Source organism: Magallana gigas, chromosome 2 (genome assembly GCF_963853765.1).
Source record: "Magallana gigas chromosome 2, xbMagGiga1.1, whole genome shotgun sequence".
NCBI lineage: Eukaryota > Metazoa > Mollusca > Bivalvia > Ostreida > Ostreidae > Magallana > Magallana gigas.
In genome coordinates, this window is record NC_088854.1 from 56,608,938 (window position 1) to 56,632,997 (window position 24,060).

Genomic DNA, 24,060 nt, shown 5'->3' on the forward strand with positions numbered 1-24,060 from the left:
TTTTTTAAAATATTTTTCACTCTTCGCTAATTATAATTAGCACTGATGAGTATTTCTTCAGTGTTTGCACAGTATGGCACGGCGATTAGTTAACAGGCTGTGTAATGGCTGGATTTGACATGTGTACATAATCAGCTCGTAATTACATGTAGAGGCCATGTGTCAAATCACGGGGATATAGTAATCAACGGCGGAAAACATTTACCTATAAATCTGAGATCAATGAGTTACTAAAAGACAGAAAGTTACTCGGCATAGAGAGAAGAGTTTCAGAAATCTTCAAATCCAGCAAATCTGCAAGCACACAGCTCGATTTTCCAATAGTAGCGTAAACGGAAGAAAATAATAACTTCTCCCCGTTGTGCATAATTCATTATTTGCTATGAATAAACAGTGATTGTGAATGCAGTAGTACAGACAGTGATATCATGTGGTGATTTTGACCGATAATCGGGTGATTGTTTATGTTTGATCATTGCCCACCAGAGATAAGATTCACGCCCGGATTTGTGGTGGGGAGAGATATCTGATCACCGTAATATCCTTGTAAGTGGATCTGGGAAAGCCAGAGTCTGGGCAGCCATGTCGAGCCTGTTTTCATGCTTTGGGAAGAAAAGCAAAGTGAAGAGAGGAAACAAAGAGCCCAAGGACAGGAAGGTGAGACATCGCTCTTTGGTCTTTATTCGTGTCATTCTGATTTTAACTACAAAAATCATTGGTATTAATTAAGCTTCCAAAGCATCGATTTTTTTCTTTGTGTAATTAACAAGTTTATGTTTGTGTACATGATGCGTAAGATGTGTATCTCGTTGTCAAAACTATAGCCAGCAGTTATATGAACATCACCGATATATCCAAAACATGTACAATTTATTGGTTTTTCGTAAAACATTTATACCTCGGCTAACAACTTGAGAACGACATCAGCTGACTGGGACATCTTCCGTGACCATGTGCCGGGTTTTAGTTCGAGTAAATAATGTGCAACCTACACGTGTTGTAAATATGAGTCAAAACAAATAATTTATCGACGGGCTTCACACACAACCTTAAAAATTGTCTTTTTTTTTTAATTTCTAAAATTTCAATTTTTCGTATTGGGGAACACATTATTGATTTTCTTATTAAGTGTTAATTGGGAGAAAATTATTCCTCGCGATTTTTGCCTATATTTTTACTAGATAAGTGGAATAAATACGGTAGCGAAACAATCTTGAACGGAAGTCGAATTTAAACGTTCTGGTAACTCGCTGTTGCATGGATTAATCCAGATTATGTTTACCGGTCACTAGCTATATTAAATATGCCCAAACCCGGTATATAATTGCTGTAAGAATTAGATAAAAACGGGCATTTAACAGCCGCATTACGTGCAGTGACCGTGACCTTAAAAAGGGACCGGTTATTAATTCACTAAAACCTTGTTTTTCTCCCAAAACAGAAAGATGCAAAACACAGAGAACAGATCCCGGCTCCCATTGAGGACGAACGAAAACCACCGGTAGAGGAAAGTATTCCAGATAAAGCCCAGGTAATTACTTAATTAAGGATAACAATGGATCTGTATACATTAATAGTGTTAGCATTGCAGTGAGAGGGGTGGGGGGGGGGGGAGGTGGGGGTCGTCGTTCTTGGTAATATTTGAAGTAAGTGTAATGATCATGCATTGGCTCAGGAAATTTTATTTTGCACAGATTTATGACCTTAACAGTAAACACTAATTTTGTTATGAGTTGGTAACATGTAAATATCCAGTCACATTACAGTCAGTTTGACTTACTTCTATATCCGATGATTAAAATTGTACATAAGCCCAAACAATTTAATAAGCACATCATAATAAATCGTTATTTTGAATTTAGCAAAATGGGGACGTACATAAAGAGGAGGCGGAAGTGCCACCGCCCGAGGAGACCAGCAGTCCTTTGATTAAGGAGCTGGAAAACAAACTGCAGAAGAGAAGGGAGAAAAATAGTACGTCTGACGAGCATACAACAGAAGCGAAAGAAAATGAAGTCATCCCACAGCAAGCTAAACAATCGGAACAAACAATTCCTGAGCAAATTCCCCCAAAACCCACCCGCTCACAGTCGGAGAAAAAATCCGCTCCCATCGCGGCGGAAAAGAAAGATGCAGAAAGCGATGCACTAGAGAGTCAGGTGGAAAAGCTACGATCGGAGATCGCACAACTAAGAACAGAGAATATTAAACTAAGAGAAAAGGCGTCCGAGAATGACAAACTCAAGAAAGCACAGACAGAAAAATTAGAGCTGGAAGAGAAAGTTAAAAGTCTGGAAGACTTGAACCAACAAATACAGGCGCGAGAAAAGAATATGTCCTCTGAGTACGCAGAGTTAAAGAAAAAAGTAGCCAAGGAAGAAGATAGGATGAATGACGAAGTACAGGAAAGGTTAGGAATTGCTCTCAAAGAAAGACAAAATATTTTGGCATCGTTCGAGGAGTTAAGCCAGTTGTGTTGCAAACTTGCCCCTAGACTTGATTCGATCGAGTCAGCAAAAGAGAAACAGAAAACACCGGACGATGTGTTACCGCGCGTGGAAACCTTAGGAGAATCCCAGAAAATGGTCAGTAAAGACGTCACAACACTAAGGCACCATCTGGATGAGCTGGAACTTCGTATTATTCGTCTGGAGGTGGATAAAGACAACATGGAAGATTCAAATGGCGATAAGTTTGCTGCTTTAGAGGATATGAAAAAAGAAAACACTGCTTTGATGGCAAAAATAAAGAAATTGGAAGTGGAACTGGAGGTGAAGAAATCGAATTTGCTCCGTGTGGAGAACGAGAAATCATTGATGTCATCACAGCTGTCAGTTCTCATGACGGAGGTGGAAAACCTAAAAAGGAAGATGGATGAGTTGTCGATAGCTCATGGCGAGAAAGAGGCAGAATTGGAGATCTCTGTAAGAAAGCACTCGACGCTGAACGAAGAGATCAAAGTTCAAGGAATCAAGCTACAAACAATGGCGTCACTTGTCAAAGAAAAGGAAGAAGCGTGCAACAAAGCCGAGAAGAAAATGAGGGAAGCTAAAAAACTTAACGAGGAACTCATGAAACGGTACGCGATTTTAGATAATGTAGGCAACCTGTACAAAGCACCCGTGAACAATGCGCTATTAATTATTCATTGTAAAGTAACATATTTCCGTGTACGAAATAAAACCCGAAAGATGAGTTTTTTTAAAAATGTTCCCTTTTTAATCACAGATTACACGAACAAGAAAAGAAAAGTCCCGCCAAAATGAATGGCGCCGCTTCACCAGCTGCGCCTCTAGCAGACGACATGGACCGCATGCGGAAAATATCAGAGCGGTTTGCTGTAGAACTTTACGGAGGTTTGTGGCGGGAAGCATTTGAAAAGCTCACAACAGTATTTAAAAGGGAGGAGAAGAAATCGCTACAGATACTGATGGACTTCTGCACGGTAATCTTCATACGCCCAAACATAAGATGTAAATTTTCTAAAAATATCAGTAATTTTCCAAAGGCTTCCATAGACAGCGTAAACCAACATTGTGATCTCTATTGTTTCAGGAGGCGTACCTTCATTGCCGACGGACGGCCAGGCAACAGTTGGACTCCGTGTACTCTCTACTGACGAACCCTTCCGTCACTCACGGACGTAACAGCATCAGCAGACGATCGCCGTCATCTGTAAGTATCAATACTGATTTCTTTTCGATTCGATTTCTTCCTTCTTGTCGTGTTGTTATTGATGTTGTTATTGTTGTTGTTGTGATTTAAACTCTTTTATAAAATCTTGTTTTAGAATATATATAAGAATATTATTATACAGAAACAGTCGACGCCCGAGAATATTCCGCCAAGTCTACGTCACCAGATTGTACAGTTCCGCAAGGATCCATCCAGGGACTTCCTTGATAGCTTATACGATGTAAGATCCCTAGGTTTACCTTGTTTAAACCCAGTTTTAGTCTACCAATAACAGAACCGACTTTATTACATGTAATTATTTTAAAAGTTGTCTGGATTACACTAGGGCTGAATACGGTAGCATACAATCAGTACATAGTTATCAATTTTGCAACTGTATTAAAAATCATATTGGTTTTTGTATTGCATCAGGGGAATTTAAAAGTACATGTTCTAAAATGTAATATATAAGGGAAAAAATTCTGATCCACAAAGATAAGAAGGGCAGACTAACTAATTTTTAGAACAAACAAAATTTTCGAAATGTAGAAACCATTTCACTTTGATTATCAGCATAACTTGGAATTCTCATTGAATGCTTTTGATTTCCAGGATTTCCTGAGTGTGTTAGACTTCCAGAAGTCCCGTCACCTAAGAAGCTTCCACATGAAGGAAGTAAAGGACATTGCCCCCTACATCACCAGGTGTCTTGCCATTAGCTGGGAGATGGTGGTCCAGGACCCACCCATGTACCTGCAGTTCAAAGTTCGGCACGGAACACCCGTGGATCGGGAAAAGTACAACTTTTACACCACAGAAGGGGATGTGGTAGACTATCTTGTGTGGCCCGCCGTTTTGAGGGAGGAAAATGGCGCGGTGCTTCAGAAAGGGAAAGTGCAGGCTATCTCCCCTAGGCCGGTGTAATGGTCCCAATGATGTTGGGTCGTTCTATTGCAAATCAAAGATTGACAAGGGTCCACGTTAACATTTATTTTTTAACCCTGCTAATAGGGATTGTTCAGGAAGTCGCCATTTTGATCAATGCTTGGCATTTAGTTTTTCCTTAACAATGACGTCATGTTGTATTGTAATTTATTTTAAGTCTTCGATTTTTTAATTTGTTGTTTTACATGCATTGTGTTGACCAATACAGAGCCCAGTCTGTACCACTGCCTTCTAATAGTCGTATTACAGATCTGGATCTTTTATAAAGAAAAGGGTCTTTTGAGATGTAAATATTTTTTTTGAGTGTTTATTGCATTAAGGCAAAGATTTTTATTATATTCAGAAAATGTCGGACTCGTCTCGCTTGTTTTAGTTCTTGTTTTTAAATTAGTATTTATTCATCTTTTATTTGTTTTTGCATTTAATATACTAACTCAGCACACAAAATAGATGGGTAAGGTGTTTTTTACGAAGAGGGTGAAGAAATCAATTGTTTAATGATGCTCACGCTTTGTCTAGTCACCGGATGTTAACAGCGTCCGGTTGTCGTAATTCTAGTATTACACTAAATGCAATACTTAACGATATTTTTATCTAATTGGTGCCATTTCCCCGGAGATTTTATTTTACACCGTATAACTATATAGAAGTAGAGACTACCATCATATATTATTTGATAAGGAATCCATTTATCCTGTGGTTTTTAGGACGTTTATTTGTAGTAATTTTTATTGAGTGTTTTTCACTCCCTTTCCATTAGATGGTTGGATGAGTTGTATCAGTTGTTAGTGACATTTTTTTTGCTTGGCATTTTGCGGTTGTGTATATCCTGTACATCTGTTGTGTCTATTTTGTTGTTGAGAATAAAATGATGTCAAAGTATATTGCTTTGTGGATTTATATTTAATGGAATTTCTAACAGAAAAAAGTATACATAAAAATAAATAAATATACATGTAATATTCAATGTTTGAGATTAAGAGGCGCATTTTCATAATTAACATCATTAATTGAACATAAAGCAAAACATATTTTTAGATACTAGTAGTTTAAACAAATGTCTTATTGCCATAGGTGGTTAATTTTACCATTGATTCTTATGGAACATGAAATTGACGGGTAAGTTTTTTTTTTTTTTTTTTTTTTTTTATAAGACTGGTAATTGCTCATCGAGTTGCTTTCTTTAAATGAGGTTGGATAGAAAACAAATCAAATCATGAGAAACAAATCGACCACTGTACATGTATCGTTACATCGAGAAAAAAAAGGTAAGTTAAATGTGCTACAAAAAGCACCGCTGGGTTCGGGCCTCTGAGGCCAACAGGTCGCGTTCGTTTGATGGGATTTTTTTCTTTCATCTTTCATTTTTCCCGTTCAACTTTTCTTGCCCCTTCTCTTCCTAAAGGCGATTGGACTGTGAACATGCATATAAAGTAGAATCGGCCTTTACTAGAAGGGCCTCTCTATCTGTGCTCTGATTAGAGGTAATAATCCCACCCTTATGTTAACAGAGATCTCAATAATCATTGAAGTGTCCACCGTGCTGTATGCAAGATGGATTTTCTTGTGCTAGTCTGATTGCATTTCAAGATGACGAACCACCTTTTGACAGTGGCAATAGACGGCCCATCATTTGATGACTGTAATGCAGGAAGTGCAATCTACATTTGGTACACCAACAGACAAAGACAAGGTACATTTGGTACACCAATAGACAGACACACCGTGGACCACATTTGGTACACCAAAAGACAGAGAGAAGGTGGACCACATTTGGTACACCAATAGACAGAGACAAGGTGGACCACATTTGGTAAACCAATAGACAGAGACAAGGTGGACCACATTTGGTACACCAACAGACAGAGACAAGGTGGACCACATTTGGTACACCAATAGACATAGACAAGGTGGACCACATTTGGTACACCAACGGACAGAGACAAGGTGGACCACATTTGGTACACCAATAGACACACACACAGTGGACCACATTTGGTACACCAACGGACTGAGACAAGGTGGACCACATTTGGTACACCAACAGACAGAGACAAGGTGGACCACATTTGGTAAACCAATAGACAAAGACAAGGTGGACCACATTTGAAGTAGACAAAGGAAGAGGATGAGGATGCTTTGCTGAATTTCTTAATTGCATATGACCCCTGGCTCAGTGTACAGTTTAAATGATGACTTTTAAATACATAACAAAAAATGACACTTTACTTTGTCTACAGTATTACTGTTTACTTCTTTAATACGTTATAATAAAAAGAATGTGTAATGTATATGCAATTCGGATATTGAGTTACTTAGAGATAAAATTATTTCATGTTTCTTCTTCTTCTTAATTACTCGGGCTAGTCAGAGCTTGAGTTCACGTGCCCGACGGTCAAGGAGATTTATAGGTTGATGTCTACCCCTGACTTATAAATGAGAAATTCTGGTAAAGAGAGATGATGATATAAACAGCAAAATGCTTCTATCAGCAGTTCATACGGAATAGCGAACCCTTCGGAAAAATTTCCGTTTACAGACTCGGTATAACTTATCCATTAAGGATACGTATCTTTAAAGTTTAGAATCAACACAGCTGTTCATCTTTGATATTATAGGTGAAATTAGATTTTGTTTTTTAATTGTTTGTATGGTTTCAAAGGAAGTAACAGATGTTAGTCTCCACGGGAACGACTACAAAAGGCTCATGGACTGCATCTCTCGCCTGAGCAAACTGGCTATACCAATGCACATGTACCGGTATTATATTTTTATGACTTTTCTTTTGTATTAAACATTTCCAAATTCATGAAATTATCACATCAGTCACGCCAGTAAACACAACTAGATTTGTCAACAACTGCATATACATATACTGAGTGCTACAAGTATTTTCCTCCCATTTTATAAGTTTCAGGTTGACTACGTATTGATTAATTATTTCTCTGTCGTGTCGAACTTGGCTACATTATTGAGAGTACAGAATGCAAAGACTGCACGGATGCACGTTACACTTCCAAATAGATGCAGTATATTATCTAAATATATATATATAGGATGGTTGGCTGGTCCTTTCAACTTACTGGTTGACATTAAAAAAGGAGGGGGAGGGGGAGGGGCGGCGCAAAATTTAAGTTTTATAAGAACAACAAAGCTAGCATGCTGAGTAAGTTTTCGTTTATAAATAGAACCACTTCTACTTTAAAAATGTTTGACTGAAAACGAATATACATGCATATCAACTTTATTTATATTTAATTAACTAAAATTGACAAGATTTAGTTGACAAGATAAATTTAGCATATTTTTTACGCATACATTCGTAAGAAAAGTGAAGCGGCGAGATTAAGTGCATGCATACGCATTTTAAAAGCAGGTAAAGTGGTAGATAAATAGCCAAGACTGTCCAGAGTTGTCGTTCCCTTCTACACTAAAATTACTTTCACTTTGCCTTTCAACAAGACACAATGAGGCGTTTACTTTTAATTTCCAATTCTACTCTTCATGGAAGTGGTTATTTAGATCACTGCAAAGAACAGATAAAATCCTTTCTAAGTAGGTAAGTGAATAAATCAATCGGTTGTATAAAACTCTTTCAAGATAATCGTAAATGGGGGCCAAGAAGGGGGCGTGTACCATCATGTGCATGTACATCTTAATTATCACAGGCCTCTGTCAATATAAGCCGTAAACAGTGGTAAATGTATGGAAAGAGAAATAAATATACCCTCTCTACATACTGCATATATATTTATATATGTAGATTTAATTTGATTAATGATCTTGTTTCAGTTCAGTCCAGAAGGTTTTGTTTGCCCCCTATGCTCTTCATGACAGGGATGCATACACAAAGCTTGCAAGAACAGCATTCAACGAGATGGGTACGTAAAATGTATTTTGATCATGTATTTTGCGATTATAAGTACATGTAGTATGGTATAAAAACAGCTCAAGCACTTAATTGTCACTTCAACAGGAATAGTCATACTATACCTCTGAATATTTTTGAAGGCTATGATCTTGATGGAATCCATGAACATAAAAGTGCCGTAGAGGCAGTGAAAGCTGCTCAAGCCATTTTCATTGGTGAGGTTCTGAACAATTTTACAATGTACATGTATATTGTCTTCATAAATTAATATTTTAAAACACTTTATTGATCTTGCTATATGCTTTTGTAAATCTAATCCTCAGGTGGAGGAAATACATTCAGACTGCTGAAAACACTGTATGACGAGAAAATTGTGGAGTTGATCAGGGAACGAGTTACCAATGTAAGAGACAATGCAACATAGATCAACTCTAAATTATAAAGCTAACTTAGTTGATGGAACGGAGCACCCAATTACCTTCAAATTGAAGATCCTCAATTCAATCCATGCAGTCAGCTGTGTTTTTTGCTTTCCTGTTATATGTATTCTCAATGTTTATTATGGATCTCATTAAACAGGAGAATGTGCCATATATAGGGTCAAGTGCTGGAACAAATGTGGCCACCCACAGCATCAATACAACCAATGACATGCCCATCGTTCACCCGCCCACATTTGATGCCATCGGACTCGTTCCGTTCAACATAAACCCTCATTATTTGGACCCTGACCCCAACAGCAAACACATGGGGGTCAGTTTCCATTAGAAATATTTTTATTCCTATTTGTTTTTTTGCAAGTTTTAAAGTTGCGAAATTGATTTGTTTCAGGAAACCCGTGAGGCACGAATCAAGCAATACCACGAGTATGAAACATCGCCCCCTGTTCTGGTCAGTATGCAGACTACATAGATATTAATTTCTTCCAAATCAAGTGCAAGCATTATTTTAATCCTGATATATTGTAATGTTTATCTTTTAATGGTGACATAAACTGCAGATACCATTTCATAGACCACACATTTTGATGTATTGGCATAACAGAATTCATAGCCCTTTCATGAAATTAGAAAAGTTCAATTTATGTTGCTGTCATATGCAAAACCTCTTTATACATACAAATACATGTGGAGCTCATTGTTTGCAGGGACTCAGAGAAGGCTGTATTCTTTTAGTGGAGGGAGACAAAGCAACATTAAAAGGCAAAACAGGGGCAAGGCTATTTGTCAGGTGAATATACTATCTAGCATCTACTAAATAATATACCGGCCCACGAATACATGAACCTGGGCACGACTGACATCTGAAAGGTTAATCCACGTACCGGCAATAATACACAGAACAAGGAGACTTCCATAAACTGGCTTGAACTGTTTGTAATTACTTTAAATTGTTTGAGTTATATACTGTATCTATTCTTTAATATTATGTAATCTGCGTTTATCTTACTATATTTATTATGTCATCATTGTAGGGGGAAGGAACCAGTCGAATACCAGCCAGATGATGATTTGAGTGCTCTTCTCAGTAATTAGTTCTATCATAGACAGACATTTGACCACAACAACTTTGTTTCTGTTTAAAAAAATACAATTATAATTTAGATAAATATTGATATACAGGATGTTTAAAAATGAAATTTTTTCACAGTAAATACATGTACCGGTACGTATGTGTTTACTTATTTAACTACCTGTTCTTTTAATTGAACTGCCCAGGAATAAAATTTAGACTGAGAAATTAGAATTTGGGGGGAGGGGGTGTTACACTCGTGTATTTAAATATCATAGAAAATGTCCAGAGACTTTTTTATTGGTCAAAACATTCTTGAAAGACATACAGCTTTAAATGGAATATAGTCAGGAGAGAATATTGGCTTGGTGAACTCACAGATAAAGCATTGGCAATAGAGGTTTAGTCATCATGTTTGCAATTCAGCCATTTAGCCAGTAAAAAACATTGTTGAAATCAATTATAAAAACCAAAAATCAGGTGCCCTTTTTTGTATCTATACAAAGTACTCTAAATATATACACATGTATATATGGCATATATTTGTACGTTTTTGGCGGACAACAGCTTTTCAACAAAATGACATGAATTTGAATTAGCATGTTCCTGCAATCATTTCTTTTCTTAAATATGAACATACATACATGCATGGCACTTAGCTATGTACTTGAAATTAAATGGAAGCTGCTTTATGCCAAAACACTAAAAAGGATACACAGCCAAATATAATATGTTTACAGTATGTGGTACATCTTACAAAGGGATTTAAACACAGATTGTTGAGGGAAATAGACTAACAGAGAATCAACATACGAAAAAATCTGGAATAAAACCGTATTACAACAAGAAATTACCTAATGTACTTATAACAAATATTAACCATGGAATGTTTCATAATGAGATGAAAATCTGCCATGATTCTCCTCCTTAATTAATAATTTCTGTATTAATTAATTTTAAAATTAATCAAAACTTGAAGTAAAAAAATTCACATCTGAACTTACAGTAAGTGCAGAAACATCTTAATTTAAAATTTTTCTTTACATCAACTATGGTAACCATCTGCCCTTATGTCTAGAAATTTACATTTTAATGTCTGAGATAACACTACAAATTGAATTTCTTTATAGATGTGTTTAAAAAAAAAAAAAGAAAAAAAAAAGGTAATTTGTATAAGGGCCAGATCCCATATTCCTCATAGAAATGTAAATTTCAGAACCCATAATGATCCTTGGTGTATCGTTCTCAATACTGATATCATTAAAAGTATGCTGTACTATGTCCCCATATATTTCTGCATCAACTAAATTTATTGACTGCATTATAAGAGAGGTTAAGCATTTGAATGTGTACGTGTACTAGTATTTGTAACTAGGGGAATTCCCTAATTTTACAAGTATTACATCCTAATTTCTGCATACTGCATAATTCTACAAGTTGTACAAAATGGTGTAGAATCAAAAGTACAAGGAGGTGAAAATCTTTTGGAATAAAAAAAAAAATATATAAACTTTGTGCATAACAAACGTTGTTTTATATAAAGCAAACAATAAATTGAGGAAGACTCCTGTGCTTTTGGTTTTTGATAAATTTTTTGAATTTTGAAAATTTTTTGATAACCAGTGAGAGTAACTGAAATGTTGAAAATGTTAAATTTAATTATTTTACATGTTTGCTTACACGCTCAGTTTATCAAACATAACCTTATTTGTATGTGTACGTGTAAATATACTTGTAGCTTCACACGTACCTGTGGACGCACACATTCAAATGCTTAACCCCTTTACATATAGTCTTATTTTCATAAATAAATGCAGCTAAAAATGAAAAATCTTCAAAAAACATTACATAATTTTCAGCCTTGTTAAACATATTAAGCAATTTTTAAAAAAAGAGATGCAGTAAAGAGAAGGGGGATTACAAAAAAAATAAAAATAAAAAGTTTGACAATCAAAATTGCATGCACATTCATGGTTGTACAGAAAATAAAAGTTACAAAAGTAAAAAAAATTCTGCCAAAATGCCGAAATGAAATACTGTAATGTACAGGTAGTTGGCTGTCTTTGAGGTAATATGAAGGATGTAATGGATTGGGTTCAAAATAAAACACTTGTGTAAAAACTTGAAAACAATTGGCACAAATGAAAATGGCTGATATAAAAAGGTAATAAAATAAGTTTCAAAAAGCTTTTTTAATGAAAAATAACTCTGTTTCAGACAATAACACCTCATATCATGATTATCTTCTAAAATGGATGCTGAGCAATCAGTATTATTGAAAGTAAGTGTGATATAAGAACTGCTTATTGATGATGTTCCGTGTGCAGGCATGTATAGGTTTTGGTTTTGTATTGTTCCGAGGAGTTACCACCTCTGCTCTCATTGACGATTTCCTCATATCTATCTGTATCATTTGTGAGAATGCATCTTTTTTGTTCTGGCTGGCTGAGAGCAGTAAAATCCTACCCCTGTAATGGGTGAACCCTAATAGAGGCAGATAGGAGGGCGAGAGTTTCATCAGAGGCTTGAAATTCAGTTTGTAATCCTCATCCTTTTTCATGATATCAAACTTTATTATGTCACCCTTGGCATTTATAATGAAATTCAGACGTCCAAATGATGACACAGCAACCGGCTGCTCCAGATCCAGATGACCAACAACTTTGCATTCCCTCGTTCTGATTTCAAACACCTGTATGTCTCTGACATAAGTCCCATTTTGATCGATTCCACCAAAAATATAAATCCTTTCTCCTATCACTGTAGAGGCTGCAGAATGGACTGGTGTCATTAGCTCACCCATGGCTCTCCATCTCCGTCCCCTGATGCTGTACTCCTCAATAGAACTCAACACATTTTTTCCTTCCTTGGCTTTTGGATTTTTCCCCCCGATGATATATATAGATTCCCTTACAGCTACCATGATGTGACAGGAGCGACCTCGCTTCATCTGAGCTTCCACCAAGTTCCACTCATTTCTCTCTGCATCGTAATGCAGCAAGTTCTTTGAATTGTTTGTTCCTCCTGACAGATACAAGTCACTTCTGTAGGTTATCATTTGGAAGTCCATCCCAGGGTTTTTGTCCAGTGGGATTGGTGCCAGTGTGTACCAACGGTTCTGGTTAAAACTGAAAGCCCACAAGCACTTGCCATCCTGATAGAATGATCCAGATCTCTCCATGTCATACTCCGTAATCACCATAGTAACCTCCTCAAAGTCATCACTATTGCGCAGGTGAAATCTGGTGGAGCAGAACTCTTGTTGTCTGGCTGGCAGCATGTGATAGTCCCGGGCTTCATCCAACATCCTGCAACAATTGACGTCTTCTGTCAATAAGTCCTCACTATATAATTCAGCCAGAAGATACTCCGGACTAATTTTAACTAATCTCACGTATCTAAACAGTTTGTCAATGTGATCCTCCCTGTGTTTTTTATCCGCTTTCACCCAGCGGATTACGGCCTCACATATTTGTTCCTCATCCACTGGAACCAGATCATCGTCTTTGACGATGTCCAAAATGTCATCCACATCAAGATCATCAAATTCTTTGGTTTTCCACAAACCATTGAAACCCTCCATCACATAAGGGCGACATTTCTCGAGTAGGATTTTGCCTCCAAACTGACGAGCCAGTTTGAAGACTTCAAGGCAGTTTTCTGTATCCATTTCCTTGCTGAGATATTCTTCACAGGAATCTTGTAAAGCCTGTACCTAAAATGAACAAAATGATGCATAGCTTTTAATTCTAACCTAGAACATAAGGTGTTATTACTGCTACTGGTATTTGACAGATTAAACAAAATTAACAATGACTAATACTTGCATTGGGATCAGGAAAGTATTACCATTGAATATTTGAATACTTGTATTTTGGAATCATTAAATTCATGGTGGCTCAGTTTTGTGGATTTTGTGGTTACCCCTCATTATTAACATTGATGTACCGATACAAGGTATTTTTTCATCAGGTCTCAATGGTCTTTTGTAATGTATTAATGCAAAATCAAAATCTGTTTATGATATAAAGGAGGAGGGGGGGGGGGGTCTTTTGGACAGATTTTAGCAGAACATTTTTTTAATCTATGCACTGTCTTTAGTACTGGAACATGAAATTGTTTTAAATTCATTGCAAACTATCTGCAAGACATGGATATGTATAATATGCAAAGTTTGAAGTATTCTAAATAAAATATAACTGAATGAATGAATGGCTGAATGAACAAGGGGAAGCAATATACCGGTACACCCCAATGCCACATTCCCTTTGAGAATTGCTGGACTACCTGAAATATAGCGGCTGCCCTCAGTAGTTCAACCACATTCTCGCTGTTTATATCCTCCTGACCTGTGTATATGTAGGTTCTAAATGCCTTAAATGTGGCTTTTTGAATGTCTGGTAGCTCCAAGGTTTTGCTAGTTGTCTCTAACATCCCAGAATTAAACATTGACTTAAAATATGGCGAACCTGAAAAAATGAAAAGTAAAATTAGGATTCTAAAACAAATGTCTGTTTTTCTGCTGATCACAATTTTCTACTGTGTGAAAAAAATTGACTTCAAAGAGAAAATCAGGCTCTTAGATTTTTTGGATAGTATCGCACACATGCAGGTAAGTGATTTTTTACTTTAAACATTTTATTATCAATAAGTACCATAGTATATTCAATAACACATCACAAACTTAATTACACATTTATCCGAGTTATTTCTGATAAACAGTAATTTCAAGTAATTCTCAAATTATTCAAACATGCATATTAAAAAATAACAACTCTGAATATAGTTATGGTCTGTCCCAAGATATTTATGCAGCTCATTTGGACGATTTTCAATAAAAAGACACGCACCCGTGAAAGAAGTGCAATTGAAATAGTTGAAAGGGATAATTTTCAAGATAATTTCATTGACACATTATCGTCTCTCACTCATAAAAATTCACAGGAAAGAAAACAGATTCCTTACAGAGATTTATAATGGGGAATGTTTACATCTTTCCTCCATTCGGAATACATCGCGTAATTTTACAACGTTATCATCTGGGCTTGTTGCAATACAAAATCTCCCTATAGACATCACATTTTTTAGCATTGTATTGAAACCTGATGGAGTAACAGGGGCATTTCAACTGAGAAATCTTGGAAATTTTTCATACTTTTGAATGATGAACATCATTTGAACCCTGAGGTATTTATAAGTAAAATGCAATTAAGCAAAATGTAAATCTAGGATATCTTGGGACAGAGTATATAATGGCTTTTATTATGCATAATCAGTGCATGAACAGTGTTAATTTGTTGTCGGACACCCACCTGCAGCCAGTAGGAGTTTGTGGCAAGGAAAGCTCTCTCCCTCCACTATAATCTCCACGTCAGAGTTCTCTCCCTCCATTCCCATCTCCATGATACCCGCCATCATGCTCTCTAGGTAGCGCTTCCTCGCACTCTCAGACATGCTGTTGAGAAATGACTGGCCCATACCCAATTTGCTCCCTTCGCCGGGCAGCCTTGATTCAGCCATAGTGTGCTAGATCTCAACAGCGATCACCTATCAATAGAAATAGACCTAGTGTTTTACTTATAAATATCTAGAACCACACATTGCCCCAGTTTTCAAGGAAGTTATACAAGGAGATTCAAATACTAGTACTATTAATGCATCTACAGGGAAGTACACAAGTAGACTGTAGTCTGTTGTAAAAAGAAATTTGTCACAAAATATTTTGTATACAAAGATCACCTTGTGTTCACTGATCCATGTACGTTCTTGTCTACCTAAACTGCAAGGGCAACATATTTATAGCTATAGCTAAAACTTAATAAAATGGTTGTTTAAACACAGTGCAAAAATTAAGAAAACAAACCTCTGATACAAAATCCTACAATACGCAAATGTCATAGCTGCTCAGCGGAAATGCTTCTCTAAAGCGAAAGTAGAAAAATCGAGTAAACAACTGTTGTTTTTGTTGTTGTATTTTAATATGTTTAACACATACTGGGGCTATAAGAATATCCTACATTTTAAAAAAAATTGTTATGTTAAATTCACTATAAATAAACACGTAGTTTATTCTAAAGAACAAATGGTCATATTATATCGAAATATTTATGGTATGAGTGAATTATTTTTTTTTCATGCTTTGTGGTTGTGGGGAATGACATGACGTTAGTTGTGTAGGGACGTAACTGGAGTCATTTGAAGGTATGTTATAAGATAAGAAAATGATCTGTAGCATATTTGCATCAGCGTATTGCTCTTGATCAGCTGATTTAAAGTGTATTGTATTAGTTCTCGAATTCATTATGACGTCATAATGAACAAGTTCCCTTTACACCCCCCCCCCCCAAACTGGTCCATAACCATACATAAATGTATCGAATTTCAACAGTTGATGGTTATTGATTAAATGATTATGATTATCATGTAATGCCTTATTTTTTCCTTTATTTACCCAATAATAGTTTGATTCTTGAAAAATAAAAGTCCTATATGCACATTCTAACGATTTTTGTAACAGTCATCAGTCTCATCAACTTGGACTTGGAACACAAGGCCTCTGGCATAGTCTGCCAGCGGATTGATCCAACTACTGTCAGAGATCGACCTGATAAGTATGTATATTAGCTATGTAAATTGACTAACATGCAGTTATAAGTACATGCACCTGTGAACACATTGAGTTATTCCTCCTCTTGGTAGAAATTATTGATAGTCCTCAAGTTTATAAGTAAAATTCTATGAGTGGAGGAATGCAGCGTGAGGCATTCTCCTAAGTGGTTATGTTCTGTTGGCTTAACTCTGCTTAAAGGTAACAGGCTGATAATTTAAGGTGAAATCGATGTGAAGTCTCAACCAGGACTCGAACCCAGGGCCTTTGGCATACTATGCCAGCGCTTTCACCACTCAGCTGTGAGATTTGATATTTTGACTACCAGTCACACACCTATTAAGCCGATGGCAATAAATTTTCTGAATGTCAGATGACACTACCCAACTTTTGATAATCTTATATAATTCTACTCTCACTTCCTCACAAACTTTATTAAAGATTTCCATAATGACATTGATCAATCTTTTGGTCTTATATTACTGAGCTATTTTCAAATATGTAGAAAATAAAAGATTTTCTTTCTATTTTCGTATTTGATTTCACATGAAAAAATCCTGTTACCTGGTGTTTTATATACATGTGTGACGGTCAGACCGGTTCAAATACCTGCGCCAGATAGCTCAGTTGGTAGAGCACCTGACTAGAGGTTCAGGGGGCCCGGGTTTGAAACCTGGTCTGGTCCGTCATTATTTCTCCCATCGCTTTACATTTGGTGCCGTGACCAACCCCTGGAACTGACAGGTGAACTCCTGCCAGGGGAAGAGTCTGGGGGTGATCTCTGGGGACGAAGATCATTTAAGGGCGGAGGAATGTGATTGTCAGACCGGTTTGAATACCGGCGCCAGATAGCTCAGTTGGTAGAGCACCTGACTAGAGATTCAGGGGGCCCGGGTTCGAAACCCGGTCTGGTCCGTCATTATTTCTCCCATCCCGTTACACATGACTGTGTGTTAATTAAAATTTATAAGATGAGGTTGAGAACATTTAACTATTCAAACATCTATATATATACCGGTACTTTTCCTGTGAAATGATGGGGAATTTGGATACATTTCATTTAATTGTTTACAAAAATAAAACAACTTTTTGATTATTTTATCAATTTGTATTGAATTTAAATGTTGGGTTAAAACACAATTTTTCATGTTATAATTTAAGAATTTAATACCGGTACCTTTTAAATTTGAGCTGTAAGTATGATTACTTTTCATTTATTAGATTTAATTGACGTAAGTAAAGATTGGCATTGGGCTGAGTGCATGCATGACTGTCATCTTCACACTATGGAGCTCGGGTGACGAGGCTAAGCATGCATGTGTATAAAATCATGATGATATTTGAACGATCTGCACTTTGGTCATATAGAAATTCTCATGAAAACTCATTAACCTTTATGATGATTAGTCATGTGCATCGAGTCCATTAATTATTATTAAGTCATGAAATTTTTACAGAGTCTCTGATCACATATATACTGCCAACCTGATTAAGATCAGCTGTTCTGATATGGGCAAGAGCGGTAGTGTATCAGAACAGTTGATTTTATTCAGATTGATATACTACTTTCGGATGTATAAGGAGTAATTGTGCGCATCATAATTTTGATTGAAATGATAATTAATATTTGTGAATGAATAGATTGAACATTGCACAGATGCACACTGAAAATGTTTTTGATTCAGAAGTCACATCTTCCGCATATTGTATATCAAATATCTAAATAATTGTATTGGTTATACAAGTACTGATATATACGGGTACCGGGTACTTTCATATATATAACAAAAGTGTTTCAAACAAAAATCTTCAAACAATATAGTATAAACATCAATAATATTATTATAACAAGAAAAATCTAGTTATATCATGCAGAACTTATGAAAAATGTTCAGGAAATACTTTTACTTACAGTCTCCTTTCTTACCAAGGATTTGTGCATTGAACAAAGGTGTTCTCATGTTTTTGATGGTGGTCACAAGGCCTACACGTAGTACATAAGTTAAAGCTTGTGATATCCTGTATTCATAAAGTGAAGCACAAGAGAATTACATGTATTTTCTTTATTATGCTTCCTTATACACAATTAGTATACAAACTGGGCAGGTATTGCAGGTGGCAGTAGTTCATATTTGTTACCTGGTGCACATTATATGATACACATGCATTGACATGTAACAGTTGAGTATAAATACACTGTAGTATCAAATGATTTACTTACTAAGTTTGTGTCAGTTATGTCATAAAACAGCAGTAGTAATGGCAATCGTTAATACACTGTACAAGTTTATTCATTATTGATCGATGCATTTATAAAATTTGTTTCTTATCCTACTGATACATATATTATACGTAAATAGGAACAAAATTGTTTTAAACTGCACTCTGAGCAAAAACAGGAATTTTCCACTCGTATAACTTCCTTTTACTAGGACTATCCCCAATGTGTTAAAACTACACACCAACTTTATTGATAGTAAGTGTGGTACATGTATTGTTTATCAATAATCCCTTTATGACAGGAAAGAACTGGTTTAGGTATAGTGGTATTTTTGGAGCTAATACTGACTGCTGTCTCTGTCATTGGTGATTGACTTATGTCAACCAGCGTCATTTTAGAATAAACGTCAGGTTTCTTTGTACTACTCGTCAAAACGGCCAATTTCCCGCGGTAGTTTGCTACTTCTAAGACAGGACGTAAAGTTTTAGACAGGGTTTGATTAAGGGATTTTATTTCTACTTCTATCTTCTCTTCATTTATCTTCCTGATGTTTACTCTATAAAGCTGGCAGTCAGATAAAATGATATAATCACTGCCTAATTTTACTAATTTAAGAGGTTGAGGGATGTCGCTAGGAATCTGAGAAATAATGGACGATTCTCGTTTCCTGGTGTCAAAGACTTGAATGTCACTGGTCCATGTTCCATCTTGTTGTATTCCTCCAAAAATAAATATCTTCTCCCCCATGACAAGGGAAGAAGCAGAATGTACAGCTGTAGGTACCTCCCCAATGCTCTCCCATTTGCGACTCCGGATGTTATAGGCCTCCACGGTGCTCAGTACATGGGAACTGCTTTCTGGCCTTGACTTGGGATTTCTGCCCGCTATCATGAAGATGGATTCCCTAACGGCAGCCATGACATGTCCACATCTCCCCCTCTTCATACTGGCATCACAGAGAGTCCATTCGTTTCTCTCATTGTCATAATGGAGCAAGTTTTTGGAGTGATTTGTCCCACCTCCAAGATAAAGATCATTCCTGAAGGACACCATGCGGAATTCTAATCCAGGATTAAAATCCATGGGCATTGGAGCTATTGTATACCATCTCTCCTGCTGAAAGCTGAAGGCCCACAGACACTTTCCATCCTGGTACATCTGAGCCGTTTTTTCCATGTCAAATTCTGTTATAATCAGAATCACTTCCTCTAGGTCATCACTGTTTCTGAGCTGGAACCTAGAAGAGCAATACTCCTGTTGCCGAGCAGGAAGCATGTGGAAGTTTCTGGCTTCATCCAGGTACCTCTGGCAAGTGTGATCATCTGTTAGTAGGTCATCAACGTAGAGCTCATGAATCAGGTACTCCGGACTGATCTGGATCATCCTGATGTAGCGAAACAAGTTCCCGATAAATGATTTTCTTTTTTCTTTATCATGTTTCACCCAGCGTAGAACTGCTTCACATATTTCTTCTTCATTAACAGGAACTAAATTGTCATCCTTAACAATACTCTCCACTTCATCAAACTCCAGTTCCATAAACTCTTGAGTCTTCCACAGTCCGTTAAACCCTTCCAACACATACGGCTTACACTGCTCAAAAAGAGTATGGCACCCAAACGTTCTGGAGATTTTGAACAATTCTAAGCAGTTATCGTTGTCCATTCCAGTCCCCAGAAATTGTTCACAGCTCTTTTGAAGCCCTTCAACCTGGAGAAAAGAAAAAAATCCTTTAAGTACTATACTCAGGATGCTTTAATGATAAAATTCAGAGAATATTTGCAAGATTGAATCAAATTTTGTACCTGAAATATGGCAGCTGCGCGGAGTAACTCAACAACATTATCCTGGGTGATATTCTCGTTGCCTGTGTATATGTACTCCCGGAATGCAGCAAAAGTCTCTTTCTCTATATCAGGAAGCTCCAGACGACTGCCATGTGTCTCCATCATGCCAGAACTAAACATGGATTTAAAATATGGAGAACCTGCAAGAAGAAAAGATAACTGAATAGTTATATTTTATCAGATTCATTGTCATGCCTCAGAAGGTAAATGTACTTGCAAATTGGATGCACATGAATTGCTATATTGTCAATGTGCAATTTATGAAGTTAATTGTACCAGAATCTATTACCGGTATATGCCATCGTAAATTGGGGAGATTATTTTTATCATGCTTCAACTTTGTTTTTATCTTTGCAAATATACTACAAAGTACCATTCATGTACAGGTTTAGTATAATGCATAATCCCTTTTGCAGGCATTATCAAGGTATACCAGTGATAACAAATTATTTATTGCATGCATTCAATCCATTGCATATTGAGGTAATATATTCATTTCCAAGCTGTTACACCATTTAATGATTTTTTTGTTGAACCTTTAATATTTGAAAATGTCGTACTAGTATTATTTTTTATACATGTTTGAGGTCAGTTCTCTCTTATCACTGTTTCCAGAAACAATTACATGTATTTGTTTGTCAGATGCAATGAATTTTGGGCGTTCTGGCACTCTCTCTTTCCTAAGAGCACTTGATATAGAAAATGTGACGCAGAACTCTTATATGTGTTTTAGTCAGCCAGACTGATCGAGCTGTTAAGTAGGAATTACCGTTTATGATTTATTTATGGTGGTGTTCTTCAGAGTTTTTTAATCCTTGATATCCGTTTTAATCCTATGCATCATTTCTTGTCACGATGACTTTATGTTTTGAATGTAAAATTTTTTAGGGTTTGAGATAATAAACACATTTTGGACTCTATGTTATTGCATAATTGATTGAATACGGTTTTTCAGCTGATTCATGCAACAACAATAACAGATTTAATTTAGACTCTTTCTGAGTTATTTTGGACATTTATTTTTTAAAATCCCTCAATGTACTACATGCATTTTTATTTGGAGACAGTAATCTGAGTATTGAATGCTATATTTAGGAACTTTTCATTTTCAGTTTTGGACTGAAAATATGAAGTGAAACTAGCTGTACAATTTGGAAGATCATATATCATTATCTCATATTCAATCTCTATAGGAGAAATGTGCAATATATTAGAATACATGTAGCAAAAAATTATGTTGAAACTTTTTTTCCAGGACATTTTACCGCTATTATTCACTTTGGTTTAATCAAATTAATATTGTGTCAATATTTCTTGTTTTTATCAGTGGATACTCTTCAGAGTCGTGACAAGTACCTGCTTGTATTCAAAATGAAAGTAGGAATTGTTACCTGCAGCCAGTAGGAGTTTATGACAAGGAAAACTCTGTCCCTCCACGATGATATCAATGTCTGAGTTCTGTCCCTCCATCCCCATCTCCATGATCCCCTGCATCATGCTCTCCAGGTAACGCTTCCTAGCACTGTCCGAGAGGTCCTTACCCCAGCTGGAGGTGAAACTGACCCCTCCTCCACTGGCCCCACCCTGCTCTGCCATGCTGCTTGTGTGTGATTGAGGTCGGTGTGGATGTGGCTGAGTGAAGTCTCTGAGACCTGTGGAGTCAACAGTACACGCTGAGCCCATTAGTCAGTTCACGGAAACAAGCCATGCATGATTAAACTTCCTTGTTGAAATAGTCAAGTCCTGGCTTATCTGTCTTTTCTCGGTAACACTGCAGTTTAAATCGATCTGAGTTTACTTGTTCTGTCGTGCATATATATGCCTTAGCCATTTGTAGAGTTCTCATTTAATAGACATAATGGCCAGTAAATCTAGGAGTGTAATAAACTTTTTCCTGTTATAAGTACAAGAAGGGCATTTAATGGCACCCCCCCCCCCCCCCACCACCACCAACAACACACACATACACACAAAAACAAGTACAAACAAAAAACAAGAGGAAAAAATCAAACTGTTGAATAGATATCATGTTCATAGAACGAGCCATATGGCCTTTCACTTACAACCACACACAAAAAAAAATTTGTTCTATTTTAGTCCTAACGCTAGCTGTCATCAATGTTTTTCCTATTTCCCTACAACACACACTTATTTATAATCATGCATTTGTTAATTCTATTTTGTGTAGTAAACTGTTCTTAGATGTATTTAAATTTTCTAAGAAAAATTATTCATTGATCCTGATTCAGTTTTGTTACCGGTATTTAATTAAAAAAAAATAAACTGCATGAGGCACACATTAAGTGGGACATTAGAGTTTAGAAATTCTAATTGGTGTAGCGATTTGTAGTACAAGAAACTATTATAAATGTCAGATACCTGAGTATTGTGACAGCTGATGTTACTTATTAAAGATGCATTTATTTACACAAAACAGGAGGTGATTATGGATTGGATTGCAAAGATTTGACTTTAAAAAATGTAAAAGCTTTAAACAAAAAAAAAATCAGTCAACCCAATATTCCTTCTTCTTTTAAGTTATTTGCATACAGATGGATTTTAGTATAGCACTGCATGTTCCTAGAAGGTCAATCTCAAGAGCTTGGGGACACATACTGTACCTTTAATACTGCATTGCATTTTTTACGTTGACTCAGTGAGACAGAATTTGTTCTTATCAAATTTCAGTTTGTTGTGAAATAATGTCCAGTCGTCCCCGAATTCTTCATTGATAAGGTATCATTGCTCTCATACTTACCGTTACGATTCTGAAGGCGTCCATGTTGCCGAGTCCATGCCTTCTCTCTTAGATTATCTAAATCCTCAGGTAAGTCCATAATTATACAGTCTTCTTTTATGTTGCTTCTCGCCCACAAAGACTGTATCTTGAACAGCAGATAATTAACTTTATCTACTGTGTTCATTAAACAGTCAGATGTGGTGTCAAAGTCCACCAACAGATGATATCGTACATATATATGAATTAATTCTGATAAAAAATATGTCCTTGTTGCTTGAGTTTTATCATTTCTCAAAATTTCATTGGTGTGGTATTTTTAGTGTTTAATTCTGATGGGAATATTAATGGAGGAAGTGTAAATTAAAGCAAACTTGAAAGTTCCAATCGTGTACACTTGTTTTGTGAAATGTTGAGTATGTATGTGCTAAAATATGATATGTACTGGAAGTGTGAACTAGGTAATTGTTTAATGTAATTGTTTATGGAAAAGGATCATATTTAACCCCCCCCCCCCACCCCCTGTTAAATTGCATGGTCCTTAATAGTTTTAAATACTGCTTTCTCCCCACCCCCATCCCCTCCACCCCATTAAATGTCTCCCCTTTCAATAAACAAAAGGTAGGTTTACCTTGTCATAGTGTT

At 36.4% G+C, this 24,060-nt stretch overlaps 5 protein-coding genes across 13 annotated transcripts in view; 3 read left to right on the top strand and 2 right to left on the bottom strand.

Annotated features, from left to right (window-relative positions):
- The first annotated feature begins 269 nt into the window (after positions 1 to 269).
- Positions 270 to 5,504, top strand: LOC105339650 (flagellar attachment zone protein 1). Its single transcript, XM_011445288.4, has 7 exons — positions 270 to 657; positions 1,442 to 1,531; positions 1,863 to 3,079; positions 3,229 to 3,445; positions 3,556 to 3,675; positions 3,818 to 3,916; positions 4,288 to 5,504. The coding sequence occupies exons 1-7, from the start codon at positions 583 to 585 to the stop codon at positions 4,597 to 4,599; spliced, it is 2,130 nt and encodes a 709-aa protein (XP_011443590.3). The 5' UTR covers positions 270 to 582; the 3' UTR covers positions 4,600 to 5,504.
- Positions 5,505 to 8,018: 2,514 nt separating this feature from the next.
- On the top strand, positions 8,019 to 10,159 carry LOC105339651 (alpha-aspartyl dipeptidase). The gene is made up of 8 exons (XM_011445289.4): positions 8,019 to 8,179; positions 8,413 to 8,501; positions 8,632 to 8,706; positions 8,815 to 8,894; positions 9,071 to 9,244; positions 9,323 to 9,382; positions 9,639 to 9,721; positions 9,966 to 10,159. Exons 1-8 carry the CDS (start codon positions 8,088 to 8,090, stop codon positions 10,024 to 10,026), a joined length of 714 nt encoding a protein of 237 aa, XP_011443591.3. The 5' UTR covers positions 8,019 to 8,087; the 3' UTR covers positions 10,027 to 10,159.
- LOC105339652 (kelch-like protein 24) lies at positions 8,813 to 15,816 on the bottom strand. The gene is made up of 4 exons (XM_011445294.4): positions 15,743 to 15,816; positions 15,316 to 15,550; positions 14,291 to 14,472; positions 8,813 to 13,718 (listed from the first exon to the last, which is right to left on the bottom strand). The coding sequence occupies exons 2-4, from the start codon at positions 15,521 to 15,523 to the stop codon at positions 12,276 to 12,278; spliced, it is 1,833 nt and encodes a 610-aa protein (XP_011443596.3). The 5' UTR covers positions 15,524 to 15,550; positions 15,743 to 15,816; the 3' UTR covers positions 8,813 to 12,275.
- A 142-nt stretch (positions 15,817 to 15,958) lies between these two features.
- Positions 15,959 to 24,060, top strand: part of LOC105337548 (ATP-binding cassette sub-family C member 4) — a 52,045-nt gene continuing 43,943 nt past the window's right edge. The window contains exons 1-3 of one of the 8 annotated variants that reach the window (XM_066077377.1): positions 15,959 to 16,204; positions 16,521 to 16,614; positions 23,367 to 23,505. The gene's annotated coding sequence lies outside the window, so the exon portion shown is untranslated. Of the gene's footprint in view, positions 16,205 to 16,386; positions 16,615 to 23,366; positions 23,506 to 23,753; positions 23,877 to 24,060 lie in introns of those variants that run through there. The other 7 variants (XR_004595887.2, XM_034444629.2, XM_066077375.1 and 4 more) reach the window with 7 other exon arrangements.
- Positions 18,526 to 23,602, bottom strand: LOC105339653 (kelch-like protein 24). 2 transcript variants are annotated; one of them, XR_010711392.1, is made up of 5 exons: positions 23,437 to 23,602; positions 22,070 to 22,330; positions 20,637 to 20,818; positions 18,832 to 20,541; positions 18,526 to 18,629 (listed from the first exon to the last, which is right to left on the bottom strand). XR_010711392.1 is itself a non-coding variant. In XM_034444635.2 (4 exons), exons 1-4 carry the CDS (start codon positions 23,600 to 23,602, stop codon positions 19,078 to 19,080), a joined length of 2,073 nt encoding a protein of 690 aa, XP_034300526.2. In that variant the 3' UTR covers positions 18,659 to 19,077. The 2 variants fall into 2 exon arrangements, 1 of the variants encoding a protein (XP_034300526.2); XM_034444635.2 differs by lacking the exon at positions 18,526 to 18,629 and having other exon boundaries at positions 18,659 to 20,541.